Below are 27,982 nucleotides of genomic sequence, written 5' to 3' on the forward strand. Positions count from 1 at the left end.
GCTGATTGGCTCGGTGTGTGATTGGCTGATTGGCTGATTGGCTGATTGGCTGATTGGCTGAGTGTGTGATTGGCTGATTGGCTCGGTGTGTGATTGGCTGATTGGCTCGGTGTGTGATTGGCTGATTGGCTCGGTGTGTGATTGGCTGATTGGCTCGGTGTGTGATTGGCTGATTGGCTGATTGGCTGATTGGCTGATTGGCTGAGTGTGTGATTGGCTGATTGGCTCAGTGTGTGATTGGCTGATTGGCTCAGTGTGTGATTGGCTGATTGGCTGAGTGTGTGATTGGCTGATTGGCTCGGTGTGTGATTGGCTGATTGGCTGATTGGCTGATTGGCTGATTGGCTCGGTGAGTGACCAGGAAGTAATAAAGGCCAAAAGGCTGTTGGTGTTTGCACGTGGTGCTTTTGTTAAACAACAGCCTCTGTTTGGGGGTTACTTTTTAACTTGTTGGATTTCTTTTGGTTTGTTCACTAATTTGTAAATGTAAAGAACTGACTTCTCAGCCTGCCCTTTGTTTTCTCTTATCTTCAGCAGCGGTGACACTTTGTCTGTCCACACCTGGAACCTGGTTCACCTAAACCAGATGTTTCTGGCCTGTCGTCCACACCTGGAACCTGGTTCACCTAAACCAGATGTTTCTGGCCTGTCGTCCACACCTGGAACCTGGTTAACCTAAACCAGATGTTTCTGGCCTGTCGTCCACACCTGGAACCTGGTTTCACCTAAACCAGATGTTTCTGGCCTGTCGTCCACACCTGGAACCTGGTTCACCTAAACCAGATGTTCCTGGCTTGTCGTCCACACCTGGAACCTGGTTTCACCTAAACCAGATGTTTCTGGCCTGTCGTCCACACCTGGAACCTGGTTTCACCTAAACCAGATGTTTCTGGCCTGTCGTCCACACCTGGAACCTGGTTTCACCTAAACCAGATGTTTCTGGCCTGTCGTCCACACCTGGAACCTGGTTCACCTAAACCAGATGTTTCTGGCCTGTCGTCCACACCAGGAACCTGGTTCACCTAAACCAGATGTTTCTGGCCTGTCGTCCACACCTGGAACCTGGTTTCACCTAAACCAGATGTTTCTGGCCTGTCGTCCACACCTGGAACCTGGTTCACCTAAACCAGATGTTTCTGGCCTGTCGTCCACACCTGGAACCTGGTTAACCTAAACCAGATGTTTTTGGCCTGTCGTCCACACCTGGAACCTGGTTTCACCTAAACCAGATGTTTCTGGCCTGTCGTCCACACCTGGAACCTGGTTCACCTAAACCAGATGTTCCTGGCTTGTCGTCCACACCTGGAACCTGGTTTCACCTAAACCAGATGTTTCTGGCCTGTCGTCCACACCTGGAACCTGGTTTCACCTAAACCAGATGTTTCTGGCCTGTCGTCCACACCTGGAACCTGGTTTCACCTAAACCAGATGTTTCTGGCCTGTCGTCCACACCTGGAACCTGGTTCACCTAAACCAGATGTTTCTGGCCTGTCGTCCACACCAGGAACCTGGTTCACCTAAACCAGATGTTTCTGGCCTGTCGTCCACACCTGGAACCTGGTTTCACCTAAACCAGATGTTTCTGGCCTGTCGTCCACACCTGGAACCTGGTTAACCTAAACCAGATGTTTTTGGCCTGTCGTCCACACCTGGAACCTGGTTTCACCTAAACCAGATGTTTCTGGCCTGTCGTCCACACCTGGAACCTGGTTAACCTAAACCAGATGTTTCTGGCCTGTCGTCCACACCTGGAACCTGGTTTCACCTAAACCAGATGTTTCTGGCCTGTCGTCCACACCTGGAACCTGGTTTCACCTAAACCAGATGTTTCTGGCCTGTCGTCCACACCTGGAACCTGGTTTCACCTAAACCAGATGTTTTTGGCCTGTCGTCCACACCTGGAACCTGGTTTCACCTAAACCAGATGTTTCTGGCCTGTCGTCCACACCTGGAACCTGGTTCACCTAAACCAGATGTTCCTGGCTTGTCGTCCACACCTGGAACCTGGTTTCACCTAAACCAGCTGTTTCTGGCCTGTCGTCCACACCTGGAACCTGGTTTCACCTAAACCAGATGTTTCTGGCCTGTCGTCCACACCTGGAACCTGGTTTCACCTAAACCAGATGTTTCTGGCCTGTCGTCCACACCTGGAACCTGGTTAACCTAAACCAGATGTTTCTGGCCTGTCGTCCACACCTGGAACCTGGTTTCACCTAAACCAGATGTTTCTGGCCTGTCGTCCACACCTGGAACCTGGTTAACCTAAACCAGATGTTTCTGGCCTGTCGTCCACACCTGGAACCTGGTTTCACCTAAACCAGATGTTTCTGGCCTGTCGTCCACACCTGGAACCTGGTTTCACCTAAACCAGATGTTTCTGGCCTGTCGTCCACACCTGGAACCTGGTTTCACCTAAACCAGATGTTCCTGGCCTGTCGTCCACACCTGGAACCTGGTTAACCTAAACCAGATGTTTCTGGCCTGTCGTCCACACCTGGAACCTGGTTAACCTAAACCAGATGTTTCTGGCCTGTCGTCCACACCTGGAACCTGGTTAACCTAAACCAGATGTTCCTGGCCTGTCGTCCACACCAGGGACCTGGTTCACCTAAACCAGATGTTTCTGGCCTGTCGTCCACACCTGGAACCTGGTTTCACCTAAACCAGATGTTTTTGGCCTGTCGTCCACACCTGGAACCTGGTTTCACCTAAACCAGATGTTTCTGGCCTGTCGTCCACACCTGGAACCTGGTTAACCTAAACCAGATGTTTCTGGCCTGTCGTCCACACCTGGAACCTGGTTTCACCTAAACCAGATGTTTCTGGCCTGTCGTCCACACCTGGAACCTGGTTTCACCTAAACCAGATGTTTCTGGCCTGTCGTCCACACCTGGAACCTGGTTTCACCTAAACCAGATGTTTTTGGCCTGTCGTCCACACCTGGAACCTGGTTTCACCTAAACCAGATGTTTCTGGCCTGTCGTCCACACCTGGAACCTGGTTCACCTAAACCAGATGTTCCTGGCTTGTCGTCCACACCTGGAACCTGGTTTCACCTAAACCAGCTGTTTCTGGCCTGTCGTCCACACCTGGAACCTGGTTTCACCTAAACCAGATGTTTCTGGCCTGTCGTCCACACCTGGAACCTGGTTTCACCTAAACCAGATGTTTCTGGCCTGTCGTCCACACCTGGAACCTGGTTTACCTAAACCAGATGTTTCTGGCCTGTCGTCCACACCTGGAACCTGGTTTCACCTAAACCAGATGTTTCTGGCCTGTCGTCCACACCTGGAACCTGGTTTCACCTAAACCAGATGTTTCTGGCCTGTCGTCCACACCTGGAACCTGGTTTCACCTAAACCAGATGTTCCTGGCCTGTCGTCCACACCTGGAACCTGGTTAACCTAAACCAGATGTTTCTGGCCTGTCGTCCACACCTGGAACCTGGTTAACCTAAACCAGATGTTTCTGGCCTGTCGTCCACACCTGGAACCTGGTTAACCTAAACCAGATGTTTCTGGCCTGTCGTCCACACCTGGAACCTGGTTTCAACTAAACCAGATGTTCCTGGCCTGTCGTCCACACCAGGGACCTGGTTCACCTAAACCAGATGTTTCTGGCCTGTCGTCCACACCTGGAACCTGGTTTCACCTAAACCAGATGTTCCTGGCCTGTCGTCCACACCTGGAACCTGGTTTCACCTAAACCAGATGTTCCTGGCCTGTCGTCCACACCAGGGACCTGGTTCACCTAAACCAGATGTTTCTGGCCTGTCGTCCACACCTGGAACCTGGTTTCACCTAAACCAGATGTTTCTGGCCTGTCGTCCACACCTGGAACCTGGTTTCACCTAAACCAGATGTTCCTGGCCTGTCGTCCACACCAGGGACCTGGTTCACCTAAACCAGATGTTTCTGGCCTGTCGTCCACACCTGGAACCTGGTTAACCTAAACCAGATGTTTCTGGCCTGTCGTCCACACCTGGAACCTGGTTTCACCTAAACCAGATGTTCCTGGCCTGTCGTCCACACCTGGAACCTGGTTAACCTAAACCAGATGTTCCTGGCCTGTCGTCCACACCTGGAACCTGGTTTCACCTAAACCAGATGTTCCTGGCCAGTCGTCCACACCTGGAACCTGGTTAACCTAAACCAGATGTTTCTGGCCTGTCGTCCACACCTGGAACCTGCTTCACCTAAACCAGATGTTTCTGGCCTGTCGTCCACACCTGGAACCTGCTTCACCTAAACCAGTGGTTCTCAATTATTTTCTGTCACGCCCCCCCTAGAGGACAGAATTTTTTCCAGCCCCCCCCCCACCGAATTGTACTACCATTGAGAACTTGATAATATTTATTTATTTATCTGTATAAACCACTGTATGAGTTGCTGGCACCAGCATTCTGCATACAATCGCCTGATTATCAAAATAAATCTCTATGGTGTGAGGTTTTATGCACCTTGCGATGTGGTGGACAACTTTGTAAGAGCTAACAGGCTTCTTTGTTTACTGATGCCGCGCTGACAAAATGACCGGCTTGTTGGCCATACTCATGGAGTTTACCATGAAAAAACTCCAGTGGCTTACTGATATAACGGGTGTATGGTCTCCAGGTGTATGGTCTCCAGGTGTATGGTCTCCAGGTGTATGGTGTATGGTCTCCAGGTGTATGGTGTATGGTCTCCAGGTGTATGGTCTCCAGGTGTATGGTGTATGGTCTCCAGGTGTATGGTCTCCAGGTGTATGGTGTATGGTCTCCAGGTGTATGGTCTCCAGGTGCCGTCTTCATTTATTTGGTTTCATGCTCCGCTGCCAGAGTTTTTAGGCTTAAAACACAAACGGGTGTTTCCTGGTTTCCGACGTGTTCACGGTAAACCCAAGGGCGATGTAGCATCGTCATATCTCCTGCTCTTACTAGCTTTATGTTTACTCTCACCTGTTTTCTTTTCCTCTGACGCCTCATCCTTTTTCTTTTCACTCCTGTCAGAAACTTCTCCACCTCTCCTCCTCCTCCTCCTCCAGCTCTGCACACCGGTGTTCATGTGTAGTACTTCTTCTACTCTACTGGCTGAACAGGCAGCCTGTTGATTAGTTTGAGCACTGCTGCCACCTAGTGGCTGGAGGCCCTTTTTTTTAATCCTTCAAGCATGAATAAAGACACTAATACTGAAAGTCGCGCCCGCCTCGCGCCCCCCCTGACACCCCACCACGCCCCCCCAGGGGGGCGCGCCCCACCATTTGAGAAGCATTGACCTAAACCAAGAACCTGGTTTCACCTAAACCAGATGTTTCTGGCCTGTCGTCCACACCTGGAACCTGGTTCACCTAAACCAGATGTTTCTGGCCTGTCGTCCACACCTGGAACCTGGTTTCACCTAAACCAGATGTTTCCGGCCTGTCATCCACACCTGGAACCTGGTTTCACCTAAACCAGATGTTTCTGGCCTGTCGTCCACACCTGGAACCTGGTTAACCTAAACCAGATGTTTCTGGCCTGTCGTCCACACCTGGAACCTGGTTTCACCTAAACCAGATGTTTCCGGCCTGTCATCCACACCTGGAACCTGGTTTCACCTAAACCAGATGTTTCTGGCCTGTCGTCCACACCTGGAACCTGGTTAACCTAAACCAGATGTTTCTGGCCTGTCGTCCACACCTGGAACCTGGTTTCACCTAAACCAGATGTTTCCGGCCTGTCATCCACACCTGGAACCTGGTTTCACCTAAACCAGATGTTTCTGGCCTATCATGAGGTGGTTTTAGAAATTTTAAAATGCTGGCTCGTGCCGACCACCCCCCCCCCCCAGGTTGTGGACAACAAAGTCGGCAAAAACAATTATACTGTGGAAAAAAGATGTAATCGCCCCCTCCTCCCCCTCCCGCGGTCCGTGAAGTCACAGCGCCCCTCAAGGCCTGGCATGTGTACTACAGCCCTGAAGCCTCATGAGCCGTGGTCATAGTGACGTGTGGACGGAAGGTTTTGGAGAAGGCTGGGGAGAAAAAAGATCCTTTTTCTTGTCGTTAATTTATCCAATTTAAAAACCATTCTGACTGTCTTATGTTACAGCCAGATCCCTAGCCAGCCAGATCTAACAATTCAATTCAACTTTATTTATATAGCACCAAATACAACAGTCATTCATTCCTCGGTGCTTTTAACAGAGAAAAGCCCAAAGGATCCACATGACCAGCAGATTTATTGTGACTGCTGGAAAGAAAAACTCCCTCCAACAGGAAGAAACCTTTGCAGAAACCAGACTCACTGTCACGGTTCACACTCTGACTCAGGTGTGGACAGAAATGGCATCCAGGAATACTCTCAGAGCACTTTATTAAGAAAGGACGTGGCAACGAACACAAACCAGAAACACAAATAAGCAGAACTCTAAAGAGCCAGAATTACAGATTTAACTGACAAAATACAAACTAAACCCATCAACACACAACCCCAGAATAAACACACACACTACACAGGCTAAGGAACCACCCAAACAAACTATAAGGACCCAGCGAGAGACTGAGGAGCACACAGCCTGGTGTGAAGCAGCAAGAGATGAATGGTCGACACTGGAGACCACAGGAGGTGGCGTGTGCTGCAGCCTGAAGGACGGCTGTCGGGGAGTCTTGTTGTGCTGCAGCCTGAAGGACGGCTGTCGGGGAGTCTTGTTGTGCTGCAGCCTGAAGGACGGCTGTCGGGGAGTCTTGTTGTGCTGCAGCCTGAAGGACGGCTGTCGGGGAGTCTTGTTGTGCTGCAGCCTGAAGGACGGCTGTCGGGGAGTCTTGAAGCCGGAGGAATGGGCCAACGAGCAGAGTCTCATGCAGGAGCTCGGTGCAGAAGGGTGGGTCCAGAACTGCAGCAGAGGAGAGACAGATTTAACACGGAACAAAACAGACTGAGGCAAGGCAAGGCAGAGCAAGGTACCACTAACTGTAGGTAGTTATACGGTCTGGCGCCAAGTCTTCATCTGATGCCAGCTTTATAGAGAGAGAGGTGTTGAGAGAAACCACACCCTACTGCAGTGAGTGACCTCAGGTAATCAGCACTGCACTCCTCCACCTCACAGCATGCAGCACACTGTTACGGTGATACGAAAAGATTGTCTTGATCATATGTTTTGTAATGTTTCATGCGACTATTATTCATGTTTGGTCAGCCTAATTACTCAACGCGCTTTGACCAGGTTGCAGCTTCTCCACATAACCACTTCCTAATGTATAAGCAAACTGAAACTGAGCTATCACTGCATGACTTGTTACCGCCTACTGTTGAAATGAATAAAAACCCTACGAGGCGGGCAGATCAGTGGAGTTGTCATCGTGGCTGACTGGTGAGCACGTGCAAGACCCAGCGGCGTGACGCCCCCTCGTACGAGCTCAAATCAACGTTGTCTCTGTGTGTTTCCTCTGTGGGTTTTGAGCGAATCTCTCCTGTCTTGAATTAGCGCTTATGCTGGAGACTCTTTCTAGTTTCCACAACACACCCACCTGGGGTTAGGAAAGGAGGGAGGGGGGAGGGGGAATTTGTTCCCTACCCTGAGGGGGAAGGGAACAAATGCTGCCACTAGGCAGCGCCAGAGGTGGAGGTCATGACACTTAGAGATGACGGCATTTTGCTGACTGGTTGGGGTGAGAGGTAGAGGAGAGGAGAGGAGAGGAGAGGATAGACAGAAATATAGATTGGGGATAGAGGAGAGGAGAGGATAGACAGAAATATAGATTGGGGATAGAGGAGAGGATAGGATAGACAGAGGGATAGATTGAGGATAGAGGAGAGGAGAAGATAGACAGAGGGATAGATTGGGGATAGAGGAGAGGAGAAGATAGACAGAGGGATAGATTGGGGATAGAGGAGAGGAGAAGATAGACAGAGGGATAGATTGGGGATAGAGGAGAGGAGAAGATAGACAGAGGGATAGAGTGAGGATAGAGGAGAGGAGAAGATAGACAGAGGGATAGATTGAGGATAGAGGAGAGGAGAAGATAGACAGAGGGATAGATTGGGGATAGAGGAGAGGAGAAGATAGACAGAGGGATAGATTGGGGATAGAGGAGAGGAGAAGATAGACAGAGGGATAGATTGGGGATAGAGGAGAGGAGAAGATAGACAGAGGGATAGAGTGAGGATAGAGGAGAGGAGAAGATAGACAGAGGGATAGATTGAGGATAGAGGAGAGGAGAAGATAGACAGAGGGATAGATTGGGGATAGAGGAGAGGAGAAGATAGACAGAGGGATAGATTGGGGATAGAGGAGAGGAGAAGATAGACAGAGGGATAGATGGGGGAGATACGATATAACACACATACAACAGTACCAAAAATGTGATATTTCTAATCTGCTCAGCAGAGGTTCCTCACTCCCCCTCCTTTCCCTCATGTAGAGGGACGACCGTGGCTCAGGTGGTAGAGTGGTCGTCTTTCAGAGTGAGAGGTCGGAGGTTCGATCCCAGTCTACACCAGTCTATGTGTCGAAGTGTCCTTGGGCAAGACACTGAACCCTAAATTGCTCCCAGTGGTCAACTAGCACCTTGCATGGCAGCTCTGTCCCATTGGTGTGTGAATGTGAGCGTGAATGGGTGAATGAGCTGATATGTAAAGCGCTTTGGGACTGCACTCAGTGTGGTTAGAAGGCGCTATATAAATCTAGACCATTTACCATTTAGAGGAGAGCTACAGATCCATCAGATGTTTGGCAGGCTGCCATGGTCATGACTGTTGTAGAGACAGTCCAAGTTGGAGATCTCTCAACTTTTCCCTGTATGAGAAGTTCACTACTAGAATTAGACAGTAAACGCCAAATGGCTGACTTCGTGTTGGGTTTACAGTTTAGGTGTCATGGCGTTTTTATGTGTCCTACTAGAGGAGAGCTACTGTAATGCGACGGGAGCTGCTGGCTGCGGTCGCGCCTCTGCAGCACTTCAGGCCGTATCTGCAGGGCCGTTGTTTCACCCTCTGGACTGATCAGGCCTCCCTCACCTGGCTGCTCAGCTTCAGCAGCCACAGAAGGGCAGGTGGCACCGTGGTTAGAGACACTGCAGAGCTAAGACTTTGTTTTTTCTGTTGTTTTTTTCCCCTTGTCTTGTTTAGCAGCTTGTGCAGACAAAATGATGAGATTGACAGCTTCTGATGTCACCACAGTTTTTGCTCTTACAACAGGAAGAGACTAAGAGTCTCCCCCTGTTGCTGTCATTATTAGAAGTTGGCATGGCTGCCATACACGACCGGCGGAACGCTCAAAGAGAAAGCAGATTAAGAAGAGAGAGAGAGAGAGAGAGTGAGAAAGAGAGCGAGAGTGGGGGGTGGGGGAGTGGGTGGAGGACAACATAGTGCTACATATATTATCACAGTGATCCAAATATTTTCCAACTGTTATTAGATTAAACCAGCCTGAGCAGTACTATCTAGACCAGGGGTGGACAACCCTGGTCCTCGAGAGCCGCAGTCCTGCATGTTTTAGATGTCTCCCTGCTCAAACTCACCTGTTATCATGATGAGGCTCTGCAGAAAGCTTGACAAGGAGCCACTAATTGCTGTCAGCTGTATTGATGTGAGGAGACATCTAAAACCTGCAGGGCTGCGGCCCTCCAGGACCAGGATTGCCCACCCCTGATCGAGACAGTAACATGATTTTCTAGATTAAACCAGCCTGAGCAGCTCCATCTAGACAGTAACATGATTTTCTAGATTAAACCAGCCTGAGCAACTCCATCTAGACAGGAACATGATTTTCTAGCAAGAGTATAAATCAGCAGGTAGGCAAAAAAATTAACAAAATTAGCAAAAACAACAACAACAATGATAACAAACGCAAAAACAAAACGACACAAAACAAAAAACAAAAACATGATTTTGATGATTGAAGGAACAATAGCAGAAAACCAAATCAGCAGCATATCTTATCGAAAGTGTGTGTGTGTGTGTGTGTGTGTGTGTGTGTGTGTGTGTGTGTGTGTGTGTGTGTGTGTGTGTGTGTGTGTGTGTGTGTGTGTGTGTGTGTGTGTGTGTGTGTGTGTGTGTGTGTGTGTGGTTTGTACACTGGGTGTGGTTGGAACCCAGTGGAGGTTGCAGGTTTGATGAAGTAAACAGAACCACATCATCTGCAAAAGCAGAGACGAGATCCTGTGGTCCCCAAACCGGACCCCCTCCAGCCCCTGGCTGTGCCTAGAGATTCTGTCCATGTAGGTGATGAAAAGAACTGGTGACAAAGGACAGACCTGCTGGAGGCCAACGTGCTCTGGGAACAGGTCCGACTTACTGCTGGTAATGTGAACCAAACTACTACTCCAGGGGTCTGTTTCACGAAGCAGGTTTAACAAGCCCTGAGCTTAACCCCGAGCTCTGAGTTGAGTTACACTGAGACAGAAAACACTGAGTTTTCGGTTCCACAACACTGGATTATGATCAGTTTGATGAACTCAGAGTAGTTTCACCTGGAGTCAAGCGCGTGCACCACGACTCTAACAAGACCGCATCAATGGAGCCCCGATTCAACCAGTCACCATGACAACTGAGACGTGGAGGGCGGAGTTTTTGACGCCAGTGGAGCAGGAAGTATTGATCACATCATATGGCGAATATGGACTTTTTTTTTTTTTTTAAATGCAACGTTGCAGCGGCTGCTAAAGAGAGGGAGGCGGCGTGGAAGAAGATTGCTGCTCAAGTGAATGTGTAAGTTCAAACGTCTTTGTCATCGCAACATTATTGCAAGGGAATACTGCTTGATGGTAGCTTATTAATTTATTTCTTTTAGGTTCAATTCCGCGGGGGAGAAGCCTCTTGGCAGCAGCTGAAAGTGAAATATAAAAACATTGTCCAATCGGGTAAGACCGCTGCTAATTTAATTGTTAATCAATACATTTCTTAACGTAATTTCGATCATGTGTGACATTGTACAGTAAATATCAAGTGGCCATTTGACTGTGAGGTGTTTTATTCCAACATAATGCTGTTTTCAAACACATAAATGTCTTCTCACCCATATCATGTGCTGTCAAATAACTACGGCTAAACTAACGCAGACTTTACTCAGCCAACAGAAAGAAGGCAGATGTGGGCCAGCACCTCCACCTTTAACAGAGGCAGAGGAGCCCTAAGCCAGAATGTTGGGAGGCCAGTGGCTGAGGGAATCCCTGGAGGAGCTCCTCTTCAGAGCTCACCCCTCAAGATACCACTTCCTTCATAATATATAATATGCCGAGGCCTATATATCTCTTTAAGCCTCCTTTTGTTCATCTTTATTTCCCCATCATGTCTTTGTTTTGTCACCCAACAGATTGGGATGGTGCTCTCTGCCTGCTGGACCCCCTCATGCCACAACAGACCTTGTAAGTAGGCAACACTCCAAAGATCTTGCAAAATGGTAGTTTAAATATACTGAAACATATTCATGTAGGATGAAGAGTACGAGGAAACCCTGTCTGCTGCCTTTACAGAGGAGGATCCACAAAGGCCTATAGAGGTATGATAGTTCTCATCCTGTTTACATTTCTGAAACATTGTGGTGGAATAAAGAGTGATATTTTGTCTACACTGAAGTATTGACACAGTATTTTTAACAGGGCCTGGCTGGGCAGCAGCAGGAGGGTCCCTCAACATCCACTGCAAGGACTGACACAGTGAGACAGATGTTCAGTAAACACCAGAGGTTCATTCTGGGGAATTCATGTCCAACTGTAATCATTGAATGTCCTCCTTATGTCCTCCCAGTTATCTGTAAAACAGATCTATAGACTCCACCTGCTCCAGAAGATGGAAAACACTGCTAAGGAAATGCAGTTCTTGGACCACCAGATTAGAAAGGCAGATGTGGAAATAGAACTACTGGAGCACAAGTTAAGGGCGGGTGTACAGTCCCAGGTGAATTATGCTAACAACTAACTACATTAACTAAACTCGCTCTTGTATTTGTAGGAAATAAAGAAGACCAAATGAATTGTGCATCATGTCTTTATTTGGTGGTGGGGGTGGTGGCGGTGGTGGTGGTGCTGGTGGTGGTGGTGCTGGTGCTGGTCAGACCCCGAAGTGATGATGACATATGGTGTCTCTGACAGCTCTGACATCCTGCATAGCTGACAAGTCAATGGGCTCATCATCATCATTGGGGTCCTCTCTATGTAGGGCAGGGTCCTCTCTATGTAGGGCAGGGTCCTCTCTACGTAGGGCAGGCTTCTCTCTACGTAGGGCAGGGTCCTCTCTATGTAGGGCAGGGTCCTCTCTGTGTAGGGCAGGGTCCTCTTTATGTAGGGCAGGGTCCTCTCTATGTAGGGCAGGGTCCTCTCTGTGTAGGGCAGGGTCCTCTCTATGTAGGGCAGGGTCCTCTCTGTGTAGGGCAGGGTGTTATGAAGGACAACACATGCCACTATAATATCACAGGCCCTCTCTATGTAGGGCAGGGTCCTCTCTATGTAGGGCAGGGTCCTCTCTACGTAGGGCAGGGTCCTTTCTATGTAGGGCAGGGTGTTATGAAGGCCCTCTCAGGGGTCACCCTGAGGTGACGTAGGCACTGGAGACGGGCTTTCAGCAGGCCTATGGTCATCTCCACCCGGGCTCTTGTCCTGCAGTGAGCCCGGTGGAAGTTCTGTTGGGGGCCTGGTTCAGGGTCTGGGTAAGGGGTCAGCAGCCGGGGTTGTCATGGTAACCCCTGTCAAAATCTGCTTCATTGTGAGAAGGAGCTTTGATGGGGATGTGCGTTCCATCGATGCAGCCTATCACATTTGGGAATCCTGAAAGACAGGAAAATTACTAATCCCACTCTAAGATTGCAGCACAATATCATTAACAGAATGTTATTTAATATTTATTTAATGGATCTCATCCTTCACCTGCAATCCTGTGGAACTCCTCCTTGATGACTCTTGAAGGTTTCTCTCCAGGGAAAACAACAAAAGTTGCTAAAAACCTTGTTAGGGCCGGCACACCTTTCTGATGGGCTGCATACAGTGGCCTTACTCAGGTGCTCTGCGTCTCCAATATTGTACAGAAAACTGACATTTGCGAGGAAACGCACAATGTTCTGCTATGACGTCAGGGCAAGGCTCAGCTGGTGATGTTGCTAATGTACAGAGCGATTAAACTGTGGATGTACATAATGGTCTCTGCAGTAAAACGTACCGCTCAAAAAGGAAGGTGTCTGGAAATGCCAGTACATCTATGGTCTGATGATGATCTGTCTGTCAATATTAAATTCTGGGCGAATTAATGCTGCGCCTTCATCAATCGGATCATTATCAAAAGGACATTCCATATTGAGGGAACACAGTTCACGTCTAATTTGCCTCGGGAATAAGGCACTGCAGAACTGTTTCTCCAAAACTCCCCCGCTGAATGAGGAAATGAAATCCCGTGTCCGTCTGAAAGAGGGCGGAGCCAGAGCAAAACTCCAGGTTCACTGACAAATACCTGCTCCCGACCAGGTTAGTTCTAGAGCGTCTGTTGCCATGGTAACTGACCGAGAGTTGACGTTACCCCGCTTTGTGAAACAGGCTGGAGTTACCCCGCTTCCTCTGGTTGGAGTTACCTCCTGCTGTGAAACGGAAAATCCTGCATTTCCCTCAACTCGGTGTTCAATAACCTGGGGTAATCCTTAAACCTGCTTCGTGAAACGGACCTCAGGTGTACAGTGACCAAACTGCCCTTAACAGATCCACAAAACACATGTGGACTGGTTGGGAGAACTCCCATGAACCCTCAAGCACCTGGTGGAGGGTATAGAGCTGGTCCAGTGTTCCACCATCAGGAGAACCTGGTGGAGGGTATAGAGCTGGTCCAGTGTTCCACCATCAGGAGAACCTGGTGGAGGGTATAGAGCTGGTCCAGTGTTCCACCATCAGGAGAACCTGGTGGAGGGTATTAGAGCTGGTCCAGTGTTCCACCATCAGGAGAACCTGGTGGAGGGTATAGAGCTGGTCCAGTGTTCCACCATCAGGAGCACCTGGTGGAGGGTATAGAGCTGGTCCAGTGTTCCACCATCAGGAGAACCTGGTGGAGGGTATAGAGCTGGTCCAGTGTTCCACCATCAGGAGAACCTGGTGGAGGGTATAGAGCTGGTCCAGTGTTCCACGACCAGGACAAAAACCGCAATGTTCCTCTTGGATCCGAGGTTGGACTAACGGCCGGACCCTCCTCTCCAGTACCCTGGAATAGACTTTCCCGGGGAGGCTGAGGAGTGTGATCCCTCTGTAGTTGGAACACACCCTCCGATCCCCCTTCTTAAAGAGAGGGACCACCACCCCGGTCTGCCAGTCCAGAGGTACTGTCCCCACCCGCCACGCGATGTTGCAGAGACGAGTCAGCCACGACAGTCCCTGCACATCCAGAGACTAAATGAACTCTGGGCGAATCTCATCTCTTCGCGGTGCCTTGCCACCGAAGAGTTTAACAACTACGTCGGTGACTTGAGCTTGGGTAATGAACGAATCTCGACGGTTGGCCAGAATTTCCTCGGGGCCAACCAATACCCACATGGAAAGAACCTATATAAACATATATGTTTTAATATAGGTTTTGATATAGGTTTGGCATATATGTGACATATATAAAATTGGCCGTCTTCCTATATGTTATATACATATATGTACATATATGTACATATATGTGCGCATGTATGCACACATATATGTATATAACATATAGGAAAATGGCCAATTTTATATATTTCACATATATGCCAAACCTATATGCGCATGTATGCACACATATATGTACATATATGTACATAACATATAGGAAAACGGCCAATTTTATATATGTCACATATATTCCAAACCTATATGCGCATGTATGCACACATATATGTACATATATGTACATAACATATAGGAAAACGGCCAATTTTATATATGTCACATATATTCCAAACCTATATGCGCATATACCCACACCTATATGTTCCAATATATGCAAACCTATATGTGCCCATATATGCACAAATATGCACACCTATATGTTCCCATATATGCACACCTATATGTGCCCATGTATGCACACATATATGTACATAAAATATAGGAAAATGGCCAATTTTATATATGCCACATATATCCTAACCTTTATATAGGTTCTTTCCATGTGGGCCCACACTGGATGCTGTTATTTGCTCAGTGACCCTAGCGGGAATCGAACCAGGGTCTCCCGTGCACCAGTCCGTTGCTTTGCCACCTGAGCTATATATATATATATATAAAAATGTATCTGTGCATATAGGTCCATATATGTGCATAAAATATAGGAAAATGGCCAATTTGATATATGTCACATATATTCAAAACCTATATCAAAACCTATATTAAAACATATATGTTTATATAGGTTCTGTCCATGTGGGACTTTCCATATATGCAGCATATATATTGTCATATATATTGTCATATATGTGCATATATGCAGCATATATGTGCATATATGTGCACATATGCAGCATATATATTGTCATATATGTGCATATATGGAGCATATATGCAGCATTTATGTGCATATATGCAGCATATATATTGTCATATATGTGCATATATGGAGCATATATATGGTCATATATGTGCATATATGCAGCCCATATATTGTCATATATGTGCATATATGTGCATATATGCAGCATATATGTGGTCATATATGCAGCATATATGTGCATATATGCAGCATATATTGTCATATATGTGCATATATGCAGCCCATACATGGTCATATATGTGCATATATGCAGCATTTATGTGCATATATGCAGCATATATGTGCATATATGCAGCATATATATGGTCACATATGCAGCATATATGCAGCATTTATGTGCATATATGCAGCATATATATGGTCATATATGTGCATATATGCAGCCCATACATTGTCATATATGTGCATATATGCACATATATGCACATATATGCTGCATATATATTGTCATATATGTGCATATATGTGCATATATACAGCATATATATTGTCATATATGTGCATATATGCTGCATATAGGTTTCATATATGTGCATATATCCTCATATAGGTTCTTTCCATGTGGGTAGTCCTGCTCCACAGCCTCCCCCAACTCCTCCCAGACCCAAGGTTTTTTTTTTTTTAAACAAAGGCAAACGCATTTTCAGATTCTTTGCATGCATTTTATTCTGAAAACACACTGGAAGCTCAAAAAGAATTGCATTATGATAATTACAGGTCACATTTGATTTAAAGACATTTCTAAAAGTATAAGTTAAAAAGGCAATGCACACGTACTTAAACACTATTTTAAATAGTCACTTCTTCAGCACAAAAAAGTATTTCCTTCGTTTAATCCAGTTTTATTTGGGTTGTGGAACCGGCTTCAGGAGAGCTTTGTCCTCACATACGTGTCACTTTGTCTGTTTTCTCTTCGTCCATGTTGGAATAAGGAACATCTACAAGAGAAAACATATTTAGGAATCTTTCAACAACTGCATCACAGGCATGTTTAGACAGATTCTTCATTAAAGTGCATTCACTGGAGGGTCTGTCCTTTGGTACAGTTGTACTGAAAGTCCAGTCTGCAGGCTTCTATACATTCTTTAAGTCAAATTTTATGTTCTAAATGTACCACTGTGAAATGAAACAGCCAAACTTGTACTGGTGTTTACAGTCCTGCATCGCTCGCTGCATGCTCATATCCATTAAGTAAATGGCGTAAATGGAGATTTCAATGCTTAGGTACTGTTTCAAAGTATTTCTAGAACTACTGCTTGACTGTTTGAAGTAAGTCTGAAAGTCAAATACAAATTACATTATATTTCTCAACATGGGAGGGAACTTAATTTTTTAACTATTTACCTTTAACCTGAAAATTTCTGAAGTCAGAATAAATCTCCACATGTGCTAAAATTGTGACTGGATGTCTTCAAAAAACTTCTGTTGATGCATCTTAACCACCCCATGGTGACAAAATACATGTTTTTCACAGCTCTGAGCTTTAAAATGACTATGTGCCATGCTGTGTGTGCATTCAGTGTAGGACAAAGATGTGTTACGAAGGTGAAGAGCCCAAACACTGTGGGGGCTTTACTATTATCAGAAATATTACAAAAATGTACTTCAAAGTCAATAATATCTTCCTTCTAATAAGTTCTTCTCAGATTGTGAAAGTCGGACTCAGGATCTGTTTTTGTGGTGTTCTATGTCCTCAACAAGAATGAATTCTTACCTGTGGATTTCATGCTGTGTTGTTTGTGCTTTTGCTTCTGTTTCCTGAGGTGAGAGAGGAGAAGTGGATGAGTACATGAACACAGACTGAAACCCTCCTCCTCTCCCAGTGCCAATCCTGACTTTTCCCAAGAATGTTCCACAAAGATGAAGAACTAACGTTCTCTCACCAGCTGCTATGTGCCTGCTGCTACTGAATGATATAAACCTGTGACCTGGAAGGAAACAACACTTCCTTTCTGACTGGTCACATGAGTGCTGCGAGAACAAAAACGATCACAGAAATGACTAAAGCCTTCTATTGTGAGTCCCTCTTGATGTCTGTGTGGGGAAAAGAAGAACACACACAAACACACACACACACACATGCACACACACACACGACTTACTTGTTTTTGCATTTGCAAACACACACGGTGATGAAGATGATGAGGATGACAGTTGCTGGGACTAAAACACCAATCAGGATGATCCACTTGGTTTCTGTAAAACAGTTTCACTCTTCATCAGACTCAGGTTTCACAATGTCAATAACACAAGCTGTTATTTGGCGCTTGTACACAATCAAAACAAAACAAAAGCACAGCTGCTTTTCTATTGTGTGACTTTAACGTGCATGAAGAGGGTCGAACAGACGTGGAACTCTGTAGTAACTACAGCAATGATGCTGGTTCCCCTGCATGTTTGACATGTGGAGAGAAGTGATCTAACAATAAAATATAGGGGGAAAAACACTAAAATAGCTTAGCCAAATTCACCAAAAAAGATAAAAGGGCGGATTTGGTTGAAACAGTTAAAAACAACTGAGAAAGTGAAAATAATCTTGACTAGTACAGTCACAGTGGTTACATGGGCCAAATTTAACCTGATTAAATGCCAACCTGAATGAATTTGCACAATATAAATACGTCAATCTCATCATATTTGCGCAATCTGATTTAAAATTTGGTGGGACTGAAGGAGGAGGTGTGGTCTGGGGCTCGATCCATCATGGTTCATGGGGTTCCTTCCTCCAGTCGGAGCTTTGAGCGACGTCATGATGTGACTGCGTACAGTGTGAGCTGGGACAGGAAGCAGACACATGGCGCACTAAGGCGTCTCTTTGTGATTCCACTTTGACCAAGAGAAGGAAACTTTGATGTTACAGTTTCAAGAACAATGAAAAAGAAGCACTACAAGCATAATAACTTAATTCCAGTTCTGATATCGGTGGACTTCTGGATCAATATTCGGATTATTTTGTTCATGTAAATGAGCCTTTATTCAGACAGAATTTAATCTGATTGGCAAAAAAGTGACCATGTAAACGCAGCCGAGGACGACGAAATGGCTAAAATGGACTAGACAGCTAAAAAAAACCCAACTGTAAGAACCTCCACAGATCTCAATTAAAGTCCTTAAACTTCATAATTGTAACATAATGCAGTTTTGGGCAACAGAGCAAACATGTATGAAGATGTTTGAGCTTTGCTCGCTGCATTTTAATAGCAAAACAGGTTTTTGTGGCTCTTTAGGGGAAAACGACAAATCTTGTCTACCCAGATGGATGGATAGAGGGATGGATGGATGGAGGGATGGATGGATGGATGGACGGACGGACGGACAGGTGGGTGGGTGGATGGATGGATGGATGGATGGACGGACGGACGGACGGACAGGTGGGTGGGTGGATGGATGGATGGATGGATGGATGGATGGGTGGGTGGATGGATGGGTGGGTGGATGGATGGATGGATGGATGGGTGGGTGGATGGATGGATGGATGGATGGATGGATGGGTGGATGTATGTATGTATGTATGGATGTATGTATGTATGTATGGATGGATGTATGGATGGATGGATGGGTGGGTGGATGGATGTATGTATGTATGTATGTATGTATGTATGTATGACGGATGGAGGTGAATGTGAGCAGAAGCCTGAGGCAGACTCACCCAGTCCTCCTCCCCCTCCTCCCCCTCCTGTGATCTCCACCTCACAGTTGAGGCCCTGGAAGCCGTCGGGGCAGATGCAGGTGTAGCTGCTGTTGCTGGTCTGCTCACACTGTCCTCCGTTCAGGCAGGGCCGTTCCAGGCAGGGGCCCGCTGCAACAAGCAACAGCAGCACAGGACTTCTTCAGCTTCTTTCAAGTGTCACAATAATGAGGAATTCACCAAATCACAATAGGAACCCCAACCCTTTCCTAACCACTGAAACAAAATGTGGGGAATTTTCTGCAAATTGATAGATTTTTGCTGCTCCAATCAGAAGTAACCAATCAAATACTGGTGTCATGTTTAAAGATAATTGATGTCGTTATTGTCATTAATCAGCTTCAAATCTCAAATATGCATAATGTAACATTTTTCTCCTAAATTTGTCACAGTCACTTAAAAAATTCTGCATTTCATGGGTGAGTGTAATAAATGATGAATCTGGAGCTCTTACCTGTACCTGTACCCGTACCTGTACCCGCACCTCTACCAGTCCCTGTTCCTGTACCTGTACCCGTACCTATACCAGTCCCTGTTCCTGTACCTGTACCCGTACCTATACCAGTACCTGTACCTGTACCCGTACCTATACCAGTACCAGTACCTGTACCTGTACCTGTACCTGTACCTGACCAGTACCTGTACCTGTACCCGTACCTATACCAGTACCAGTACCTGTACCTGTACCTGACCAGTACCAGTACCAGTACCAGTACCTGACCAGTACCAGTACCAGTACCTGTACCTGTACTTGTTTATTCTGAGAGTTTTTTGTTTACCACATAATTCCATACAAGTTCATTCATTCATTGACGACTTCACCGAGAATCTCAGATGTAAATAGTCAGAAAATGAAAAAAAGCCCTATGTAGAAAAAAGACGGTGTGTCCCAACGTTTCAATGGTCGTGTGTCTTTAGGGTTTTAAAAACTGAAAGATGTAAGCTGTCGCTCGCCTTGGTCGCTGGAGAAAGTCCGATCTGACGTTGTGACATTGTGACGACACAGCAACACTCAGAGAGTTTTCCTGCGGGTCAGACACACACCTCTGTGGCAGCCCCGCCGCAGGTCGTAGATGGTGCACACGTAGCCGTCCTGGCAGGCCTCGGGGGTGCACACGGCCCCGGTGGGGGTGCATTCACACGACTGGGAGCAATCCTCCGTCACAAAGGTGTCCTGGAGCTGTGAGCAGGAGGCAGAAGAGAGGGTGAGCAGGAGGTAGAAGAGAGGGTGAGCAGGAGGTAGAAGAGAAGGTGAGCAGGAGGTAGAAGAGAGGGTGAGCAGGAGGTAGAAGAGAGGGTGAGCAGGAGGTAGAAGAGAGGGTGAGCAGGAGGTAGAAGAGAGGGTGAGCAGGAGGCAGAAGAGAGGGTGAGCAGGAGGTAGAAGAGAGGGTGAGCAGGAGGCAGAAGAGAGGGTGAGCAGGAGGCAGAAGAGAGGGTGAGCAGGAGGCAGAAGAGAGGTCAGCAGGAGGCAGAAGAGAGGTGAGCAGGAGGTAGAAGAGAGGGTGAGCAGGAGGTAGAAGAGAGGGTGAGCAGGAGGTAGAAGAGAGGGTGAGCAGGAGGCAGAAGAGAGGTCAGCAGGAGGCAGAAGAGAGGGTGAGCAGGAGGTAGAAGAGAGGGTGAGCAGGAGGTAGAAGAGAGGGTGAGCAGGAGGCAGAAGAGAGGGTGAGCAGGAGGTAGAAGAGAGGGTGAGCAGGAGGTAGAAGAGAGGGTGAGCAGGAGGCAGAAGAGAGGGTGAGCAGGAGGCAGAAGAGAGGGTGAGCAGGAGGTAGAAGAGAGGGTGAGCAGGAGGTAGAAGAGAGGGTGAGCAGGAGGCAGAAGAGAGGGTGAGCAGGAGGCAGAAGAGAGGGTGAGCAGGAGGCAGAAGAGAGGGTGAGCAGGAGGTAGAAGAGAGGGTGAGCAGGAGGCAGAAGAGAGGGTGAGCAGGAGGTAGAAGAGAGGTGAGCAGGAGGTAGAAGAGAGGGTGAGCAGGAGGTAGAAGAGAGGGTGAGCAGGAGGCAGAAGAGAGGGTGAGCAGGAGGCCGGCGGACGCCCTGACCAGCCTGGTGACCGGTGACACCTACAGGGTAGTATCTGTCCAGGAAGGTGCAGCCGCACTGGGTGAACGGAACGCACAGGCCCCCGCTCATCACCAAGCCGGCGGCGCACCGGCAGCCTTCGACGCAGGGGGCGTCACACTCGGAGGGGGCCGCCAGGTCGGCACAGGAGGAGGGGCAAGACGTCATGCAGGGGGAATATGTGCTGTTGGCACCACAGGTGAGGACTAGAAGGGAGGAGTTCAGAAGAGCTCATCACCGAGAACATCATCAATAAGTAATGCTAATTCATACATTCTTAAACAGTCTAATGACTTAATATGATGATTATAATAATGGTGTCAAAAAGTCTCACACACAAGCCAAAGCAACTGTTATAAAAACAACAAACTCCAGAGCAGTGATCCTCAACATGTGTTGCAGACCACCCACTGGGGGCGCCGGAGAACTTTAAGCTTTAAACTCTTTCCTAACGTTACTAGCAGATTGGAGCTGTGTACATCTGAGAGCTGGAACAATACACAGCATTAAAATGGCCACAAACACTGTGGCAGACAAATGTGTGTGTGTGTGTGTGTGTGTGTGTGTGTGTGTGTGTGTGTGTGTGTGTGTGTGTGTGTGTGTGTGTGTGTGTGTGTGTGTGTGTGTGTGTGTGTGTGTGTGTGTGTGTGTGTGTGTGTGTGTAGCATCTTACCACAGCCGAGCTGCTGCCTCCAGGCGTCCACTCTGACTCCAGCCTGCTGACACGCTGCTGCGTACGTCTCCAGGCTGGCACAGCGCAGCTCTTCACTGCCTTGCTCAGCACACAGGTCATACACACAGTCACTGCACGCACACACACACACACACACACACACACACACACACACACACACACACACACACACACTGAGCGTTAGCCTCCGGCCTTCATGGTGTTGGAGTGTTAAGGTGTTCTGGTGTTGGAACATGTTCTACTCACTCCTGGAAGGTCTTTGGAGGCTGGAGGGTATGGCAGGCGCTGAACGGCCCGGTGGGGCTGGACATGACTCCACACTGACTCACACTGTTGTAGTGGTTGAACTGGGCTTGAGAGCATTCTGGGGTCAGAAATCCTGAGTCTGGATCCGTCTCCACCTCTCGTCTGAGATGGAGAGAAACAGTGAGGTGAGTCTGACCTCAAGTTACCACACGTGTTCATAGCAGTACAATGTAAGGCTGCCAAAGTCCATGTCTGGTTTTCACTTTAAAGCACAAACTTTGGAATTTTACAATTGAACAACCTGCTCTGGAGGAGTTTTGATAGTTGGATAGTTGATGGTTCACGTGTAAAAGAGTGTGTTCCTACTTGTGGACTGTGATGGGAAGGTCAGAGGTCTTCAGGAACGCCGCCTGCCTGTCCGAGACCCTCCAGCTTTCGCCGAATGAGTTCAGATCTCGGACCACAGTCCCGTCGGGCTTCATGTACTCATTCCTGGTGATGCCGTCGTAGTTGCCACAGAGTCCTCTGACAGAGCCTTTGTAGGTGTTGGGCAGTGTGATTTCTGATGAGGAGGCGTGAGGAGGAAACAGTCATCAGCCTGACACGTTCAGTCCCCGAGAACATGATTGTCTTCGTCTTTTACCTCCACGACTGTTCCCGTCAAAGACAACCGAGAGTCCAAATGCAGTGGTGAGCTGGACCTGCCTGGAGTTCATTGTGATGGTCAAACCGTCGACTGGACGAAGAGGAGGAGCCACACGCTCCTCGTTCACCTACGAGTCATACACGAGGATTTCAATTTAGTGTCTTCACAATGACACACAAACTGTTCTTCATCGATGAGGAACCCACCAGGACAATCTTCTTCTGCAGGAAGCGGACCTTCACTCCATAAACATCGATGTACATCTGATCCAGGAACGACACCCTCCTGTTGCCTCCACGCCGGATGTTCTTTCCTCTGACGACCAGCTTTTCCTGCGAGTTCTGCAGGTTGTGAGACTGAGTGAGGACGTAGGTGTAGGGACCCTGGAAGTGGTGGGTGAAGCCATCAAAGGTTCGGTGGTGAGGATCCCCAGAGATGGTGCACTTATCGAACCCTGCCAAAGAAGAAGCGACAGAATGACCTCGGCTCAGAATGCAGAGACAAACGCTTCAGAAGGGTTTCAGACGGATGTCCTGTGGCCGTCAGACCCGAGACTCATGCAGAGTGTGAGGGAGGTGAACTCACGAGTGGGTTTGCAGTACAGGTCTCCATTCTTGTCCAGCTCACAAATAGTGTTGGAGCTGCAGCTGTGATCTGTGCATGTGATCGTACCACCCAGACTACAGACACATGACTCAGCACATTTATCTGTCAGCCAGGAGTCTCCAACCTACACACACACACACACACACACACACACACACACACACACACACACACACACACACACACACACACACACACACACACACACACACACACACACACACACACACAAACACACACAGTTGTATTTAGAGATTTGGTTCTACAAAGATTTCTTCCTGTCAAGAGTTTTTCTTTCCTCCCTCTCCTCTGCTTCTTCATGTGGAATTGTTGGTTTTTCTCTGGAAAAGTGCCTTCAAATGACTGATTGAACATTTTATTGGCTTCAATCCTGATCTTTCCTCGTCTGTCCTGTGAAGGTTTCTATGTACTGTGGTGGTCCTGAATACACTGTGGTGGTCCTGAATACACTGTGGTGGCCCTGAATACACTGTGGTGGTCCTGAATATACTGTGGTGGTCCTGAATATACTGTGGTGGTCCTGAATACACTGTGGTGGTCCTGAATACACTGTGGTGGTCCTGAATACACTGTGGTGGCCCTGAATACACTGTGGTGGTCCTGAATACACTGTGGTGGTCCTGAATATACTGTGGTGGTCCTGAATACACTGTGGTGGTCCTGAATATACTGTGGTGGTCCTGAATATACTGTGGTGGTCCTGAATACACTGTGGTGGCCCTGAATATACTGTGGTGGCCCTGAATATACTGTGGTGGTCCTGAATATACTGTGGTGGTCCTGAATATACTGTGGTGGCCCTGAATATACTGTGGTGGTCCTGAATACACTGTGGTGGTCCTGAATATACTGTGGTGGTCCTGAATACACTGTGGTGGTCCTGAATATACTGTGGTGGTCCTGAATATACTGTGGTGGCCCTGAATATACTGTGGTGGCCCTGAATATACTGTGGTGGTCCTGAATATACTGTGGTGGCCCTGAATATACTGTGGTGGCCCTGAATATACTGTGGTGGTCCTGAATACACTGTGGTGGTCCTGAATATACTGTGGTGGCCCTGAATACACTGTGGTGGTCCTGAATACACTGTGGTGGCCCTGAATACACTGTGGTGGTCCTGAATATACTGTGGTGGTCCTGAATACACTGTGGTGGCCCTGAATACACTGTGGTGGTCCTGAATACACTGTGGTGGCCCTGAATATACTGTGGTGGTCCTGAATATACTGTGGTGGTCCTGAATACACTGTGGTGGTCCTGAATACACTGTGGTGGTCCTGAATACACTGTGGTGGCCCTGAATACACTGTGGTGGTCCTGAATATACTGTGGTGGCCCTGAATATACTGTGGTGGTCCTGAATACACTGTGGTGGTCCTGAATATACTGTGGTGGCCCTGAATACACTGTGGTGGTCCTGAATACACTGTGGTGGTCCTGAATACACTGTGGTGGTCCTGAATATACTGTGGTGGCCCTGAATATACTGTGGTGGCCCTGAATACACTGTGGTGGTCCTGAATATACTGTGGTGGCCCTGAATATACTGTGGTGGCCCTGAATATACTGTGGTGGTCCTGAATACACTGTGGTGGTCCTGAATATACTGTGGTGGTCCTGAATACACTGTGGTGGTCCTGAATATACTGTGGTGGTCCTGAATACACTGTGGTGGTCCTGAATATACTGTGGTGGCCCTGAATACACTGTGGTGGTCCTGAATACACTGTGGTGGTCCTGAATACACTGTGGTGGCCCTGAATACACTGTGGTGGCCCTGAATACACTGTGGTGGTCCTGAATACACTGTGGTGGTCCTGAATATACTGTGGTGGCCCTGAATACACTGTGGTGGTCCCGAATACACTGTGGTGGCCCTGAATATACTGTGGTGGTCCTGAATATACTGTGGTGGTCCTGAATACACTGTGGTGGTCCTGAATACACTGTGGTGGTCCTGAATACACTGTGGTGGCCCTGAATACACTGTGGTGGTCCTGAATATACTGTGGTGGCCCTGAATATACTGTGGTGGTCCTGAATACACTGTGGTGGTCCTGAATATACTGTGGTGGCCCTGAATACACTGTGGTGGTCCTGAATACACTGTGGTGGTCCTGAATACACTGTGGTGGTCCTGAATACACTGTGGTGGCCCTGAATACACTGTGGTGGTCCTGAATATACTGTGGTGGCCCTGAATATACTGTGGTGGCCCTGAATATACTGTGGTGGTCCTGAATACACTGTGGTGGTCCTGAATATACTGTGGTGGTCCTGAATACACTGTGGTGGTCCTGAATATACTGTGGTGGCCCTGAATATACTGTGGTGGTCCTGAATACACTGTGGTGGCCCTGAATATACTGTGGTGGTCCTGAATACACTGTGGTGGTCCTGAATACACTGTGGTGGTCCTGAATACACTGTGGTGGTCCTGAATACACTGTGGTGGCCCTGAATATACTGTGGTGGTCCTGAATACACTGTGGTGGCCCTGAATACACTGTGGTGGTCCTGAATATACTGTGGTGGCCCTGAATATACTGTGGTGGCCCTGAATATACTGTGGTGGTCCTGAATACACTGTGGTGGTCCTGAATATACTGTGGTGGTCCTGAATATACTGTGGTGGCCCTGAATATACTGTGGTGGCCCTGAATACACTGTGGTGGTCGTGAATACACTGTGGTGGTCCTGAATATACTGTGGTGGCCCTGAATACACTGTGGTGGTCCTGAATATACTGTGGTGGTCCTGAATATACTGTGGTGGCCCTGAATATACTGTGGTGGCCCTGAATACACTGTGGTGGTCCTGAATACACTGTGGTGGCCCTGAATACACTGTGGTGGCCCTGAATACACTGTGGTGGTCCTGAATACACTCTGGTGGTCCTGAATATACTGTGGTGGCCCTGAATACACTGTGGTGGTCCTGAATACACTGTGGTGGCCCTGAATACACTGTGGTGGTCCTGAATATACTGTGGTGGCCCTGAATATACTGTGGTGGCCCTGAATATACTGTGGTGGCCCTGAATACACTGTGGTGGTCCTGAATATACTGTGGTGGTCCTGAATATACTGTGGTGGTCCTGAATACACTGTGGTGGTCCTGAATACACTGTGGTGGTCCTGAATATACTGTGGTGGTCCTGAATATACTGTGGTGGTCCTGAATATAGTGTGTATGATGTGTATGTGACCAGAGGATTCTCATTGGGGAATTTTGCTCATTTTGTTTTCATCACTGACGTAACAACCACAAATATTCATGCTTCACATCATACTTGTTTTCCATGACAAATCTCGTGATTATTTGGGGGGAAAAAGGAGTCTATCGTTTCATGATTGTCTCATGTGATTCCATTTTTGTGTTGGACATGTTGGACTTTTCAAAACGTGTTTGTCCGGTTGCTCTGCACTTATTGATGCAGGAGCTGAGTGGTAGAGGAGTGTAATGCCACCCATTGATGACTGCAGTGATCCTCTTGTTCTCTCTTCCACTGATTTTGAAATCTTTTTCCAGTCACACTATTTAAACTAACCTGCAGAATGAGGGTGACATAAGAGTTTTGCTCCCACGAAAAGTGAGATGTACCATGGAAATCTCTGATAAATTGTACTCCCGATTGAATTGTATTTGTATATGCAGCTGAATTTTCAAATATATATGAAAATGTATATTTTGTAGGGCTTATATGGAAGTGAATGTTTTATCTAATCTTTGTCTAATTGAAATGTGATTATCTTAAAAACAAGAAACAAGAGCATTTCTTTGTAATTGTTTCCTCCAAGATGGAGTTTTTACCCATAACAACCAGCAGTCACATCTCGTATCGGGGAAGAGCATCACTCACATCATGGTACTCTCCGTCTGGGCTCAGACAGCCACACCGGTCCAGAGGAACACAAGTCTTGTCACTGAGGACGAAGCCGGCGTCACACTGGCAACCCTCCACACACGCCGTGGGAGGCAGGTGGCAGAAGATGGGGAAGAGGTCCGAGCAGGTGGGGGGGCAGGGGGGAGTGCAGTCTGAGTAGTGGCTGTTAACAGGACATGGTATGGCTGCAGGGAGAGGAAGAATGTGTCATGGAGATCAAGAAGATGAGGTGGGCCGATCAGTGACGGTGTGACTCACGGCAGAAGCTGCTGTTTCTCCAGCTGACGGTGACGCCAGCGCTCTGGCAGGCCTGAGCGTACGCTTCCACGTTGTCGCACAGGGTCGCTTGCATGCCGTCATACTGGCACATGTCATAGATGCAGTTGTCCAGAAAAGCATCGGGGGTCACCAGCGCGTGGCAGGGCTTGAAGCGGTCAGAGAGAATCACCGCAGCACACTGAGCCTCCAACAGCTTTTCCTCCTCTGCGGTGCAGTTGGGGTGGATGTCTGGACGAGTATCAGGCTGACAGCTGCAGAGGAGAAGCTCCGTCAGGCTTCACAGTTCCTTCAGCCAGATGTACTAAGATCCTGGATAAAGCAGGCTGCACCCAGAATGAGGAACCGCTTACCAGTTCAAATTAGAACCACTTGGTCCTTCATACTTCCAAATGCCTACTCCAGACACGAATGTGCTAT

General features: G+C 47.8%; 1 protein-coding gene and 1 long non-coding RNA gene across 2 annotated transcripts in view; both read right to left on the reverse strand.

Moving 5' to 3' along the window:
• Window positions 1-16,170: 16,170 nt before the first annotated feature.
• LOC308148406 lies at window positions 16,171-17,639 on the reverse strand. The gene is made up of 3 exons (XR_013937191.1): window positions 17,545-17,639; window positions 17,157-17,200; window positions 16,171-16,380 (listed from the first exon to the last, which is right to left on the reverse strand). It is a non-coding gene; the product is annotated as an uncharacterized lncRNA (long non-coding RNA).
• Window positions 17,640-18,073: 434 nt separating this feature from the next.
• Window positions 18,074-27,982, reverse strand: part of zanl (zonadhesin, like) — a gene marked incomplete at both ends in the record, with an annotated part of 81,781 nt that continues 71,872 nt past the window's right edge. Inside the window, 12 exons of the mRNA XM_080521862.1 lie at window positions 18,074-18,216; window positions 19,092-19,241; window positions 20,175-20,310; window positions 21,191-21,390; window positions 21,858-21,988; window positions 22,125-22,286; window positions 22,491-22,686; window positions 22,768-22,897; window positions 22,977-23,224; window positions 23,356-23,500; window positions 27,263-27,471; window positions 27,545-27,816. Of these exons, the coding sequence (XP_080377988.1) occupies window positions 18,074-18,216; window positions 19,092-19,241; window positions 20,175-20,310; window positions 21,191-21,390; window positions 21,858-21,988; window positions 22,125-22,286; window positions 22,491-22,686; window positions 22,768-22,897; window positions 22,977-23,224; window positions 23,356-23,500; window positions 27,263-27,471; window positions 27,545-27,816 (2,122 nt within the window). The remainder of the gene's footprint in view (window positions 18,217-19,091; window positions 19,242-20,174; window positions 20,311-21,190; window positions 21,391-21,857; window positions 21,989-22,124; window positions 22,287-22,490; window positions 22,687-22,767; window positions 22,898-22,976; window positions 23,225-23,355; window positions 23,501-27,262; window positions 27,472-27,544; window positions 27,817-27,982) is intronic.

Source organism: Blennius ocellaris, assembly GCF_963422515.1.
Source record: "Blennius ocellaris genome assembly, contig: SCAFFOLD_74, whole genome shotgun sequence".
Classification (NCBI taxonomy): domain Eukaryota; kingdom Metazoa; phylum Chordata; class Actinopteri; order Blenniiformes; family Blenniidae; genus Blennius; species Blennius ocellaris.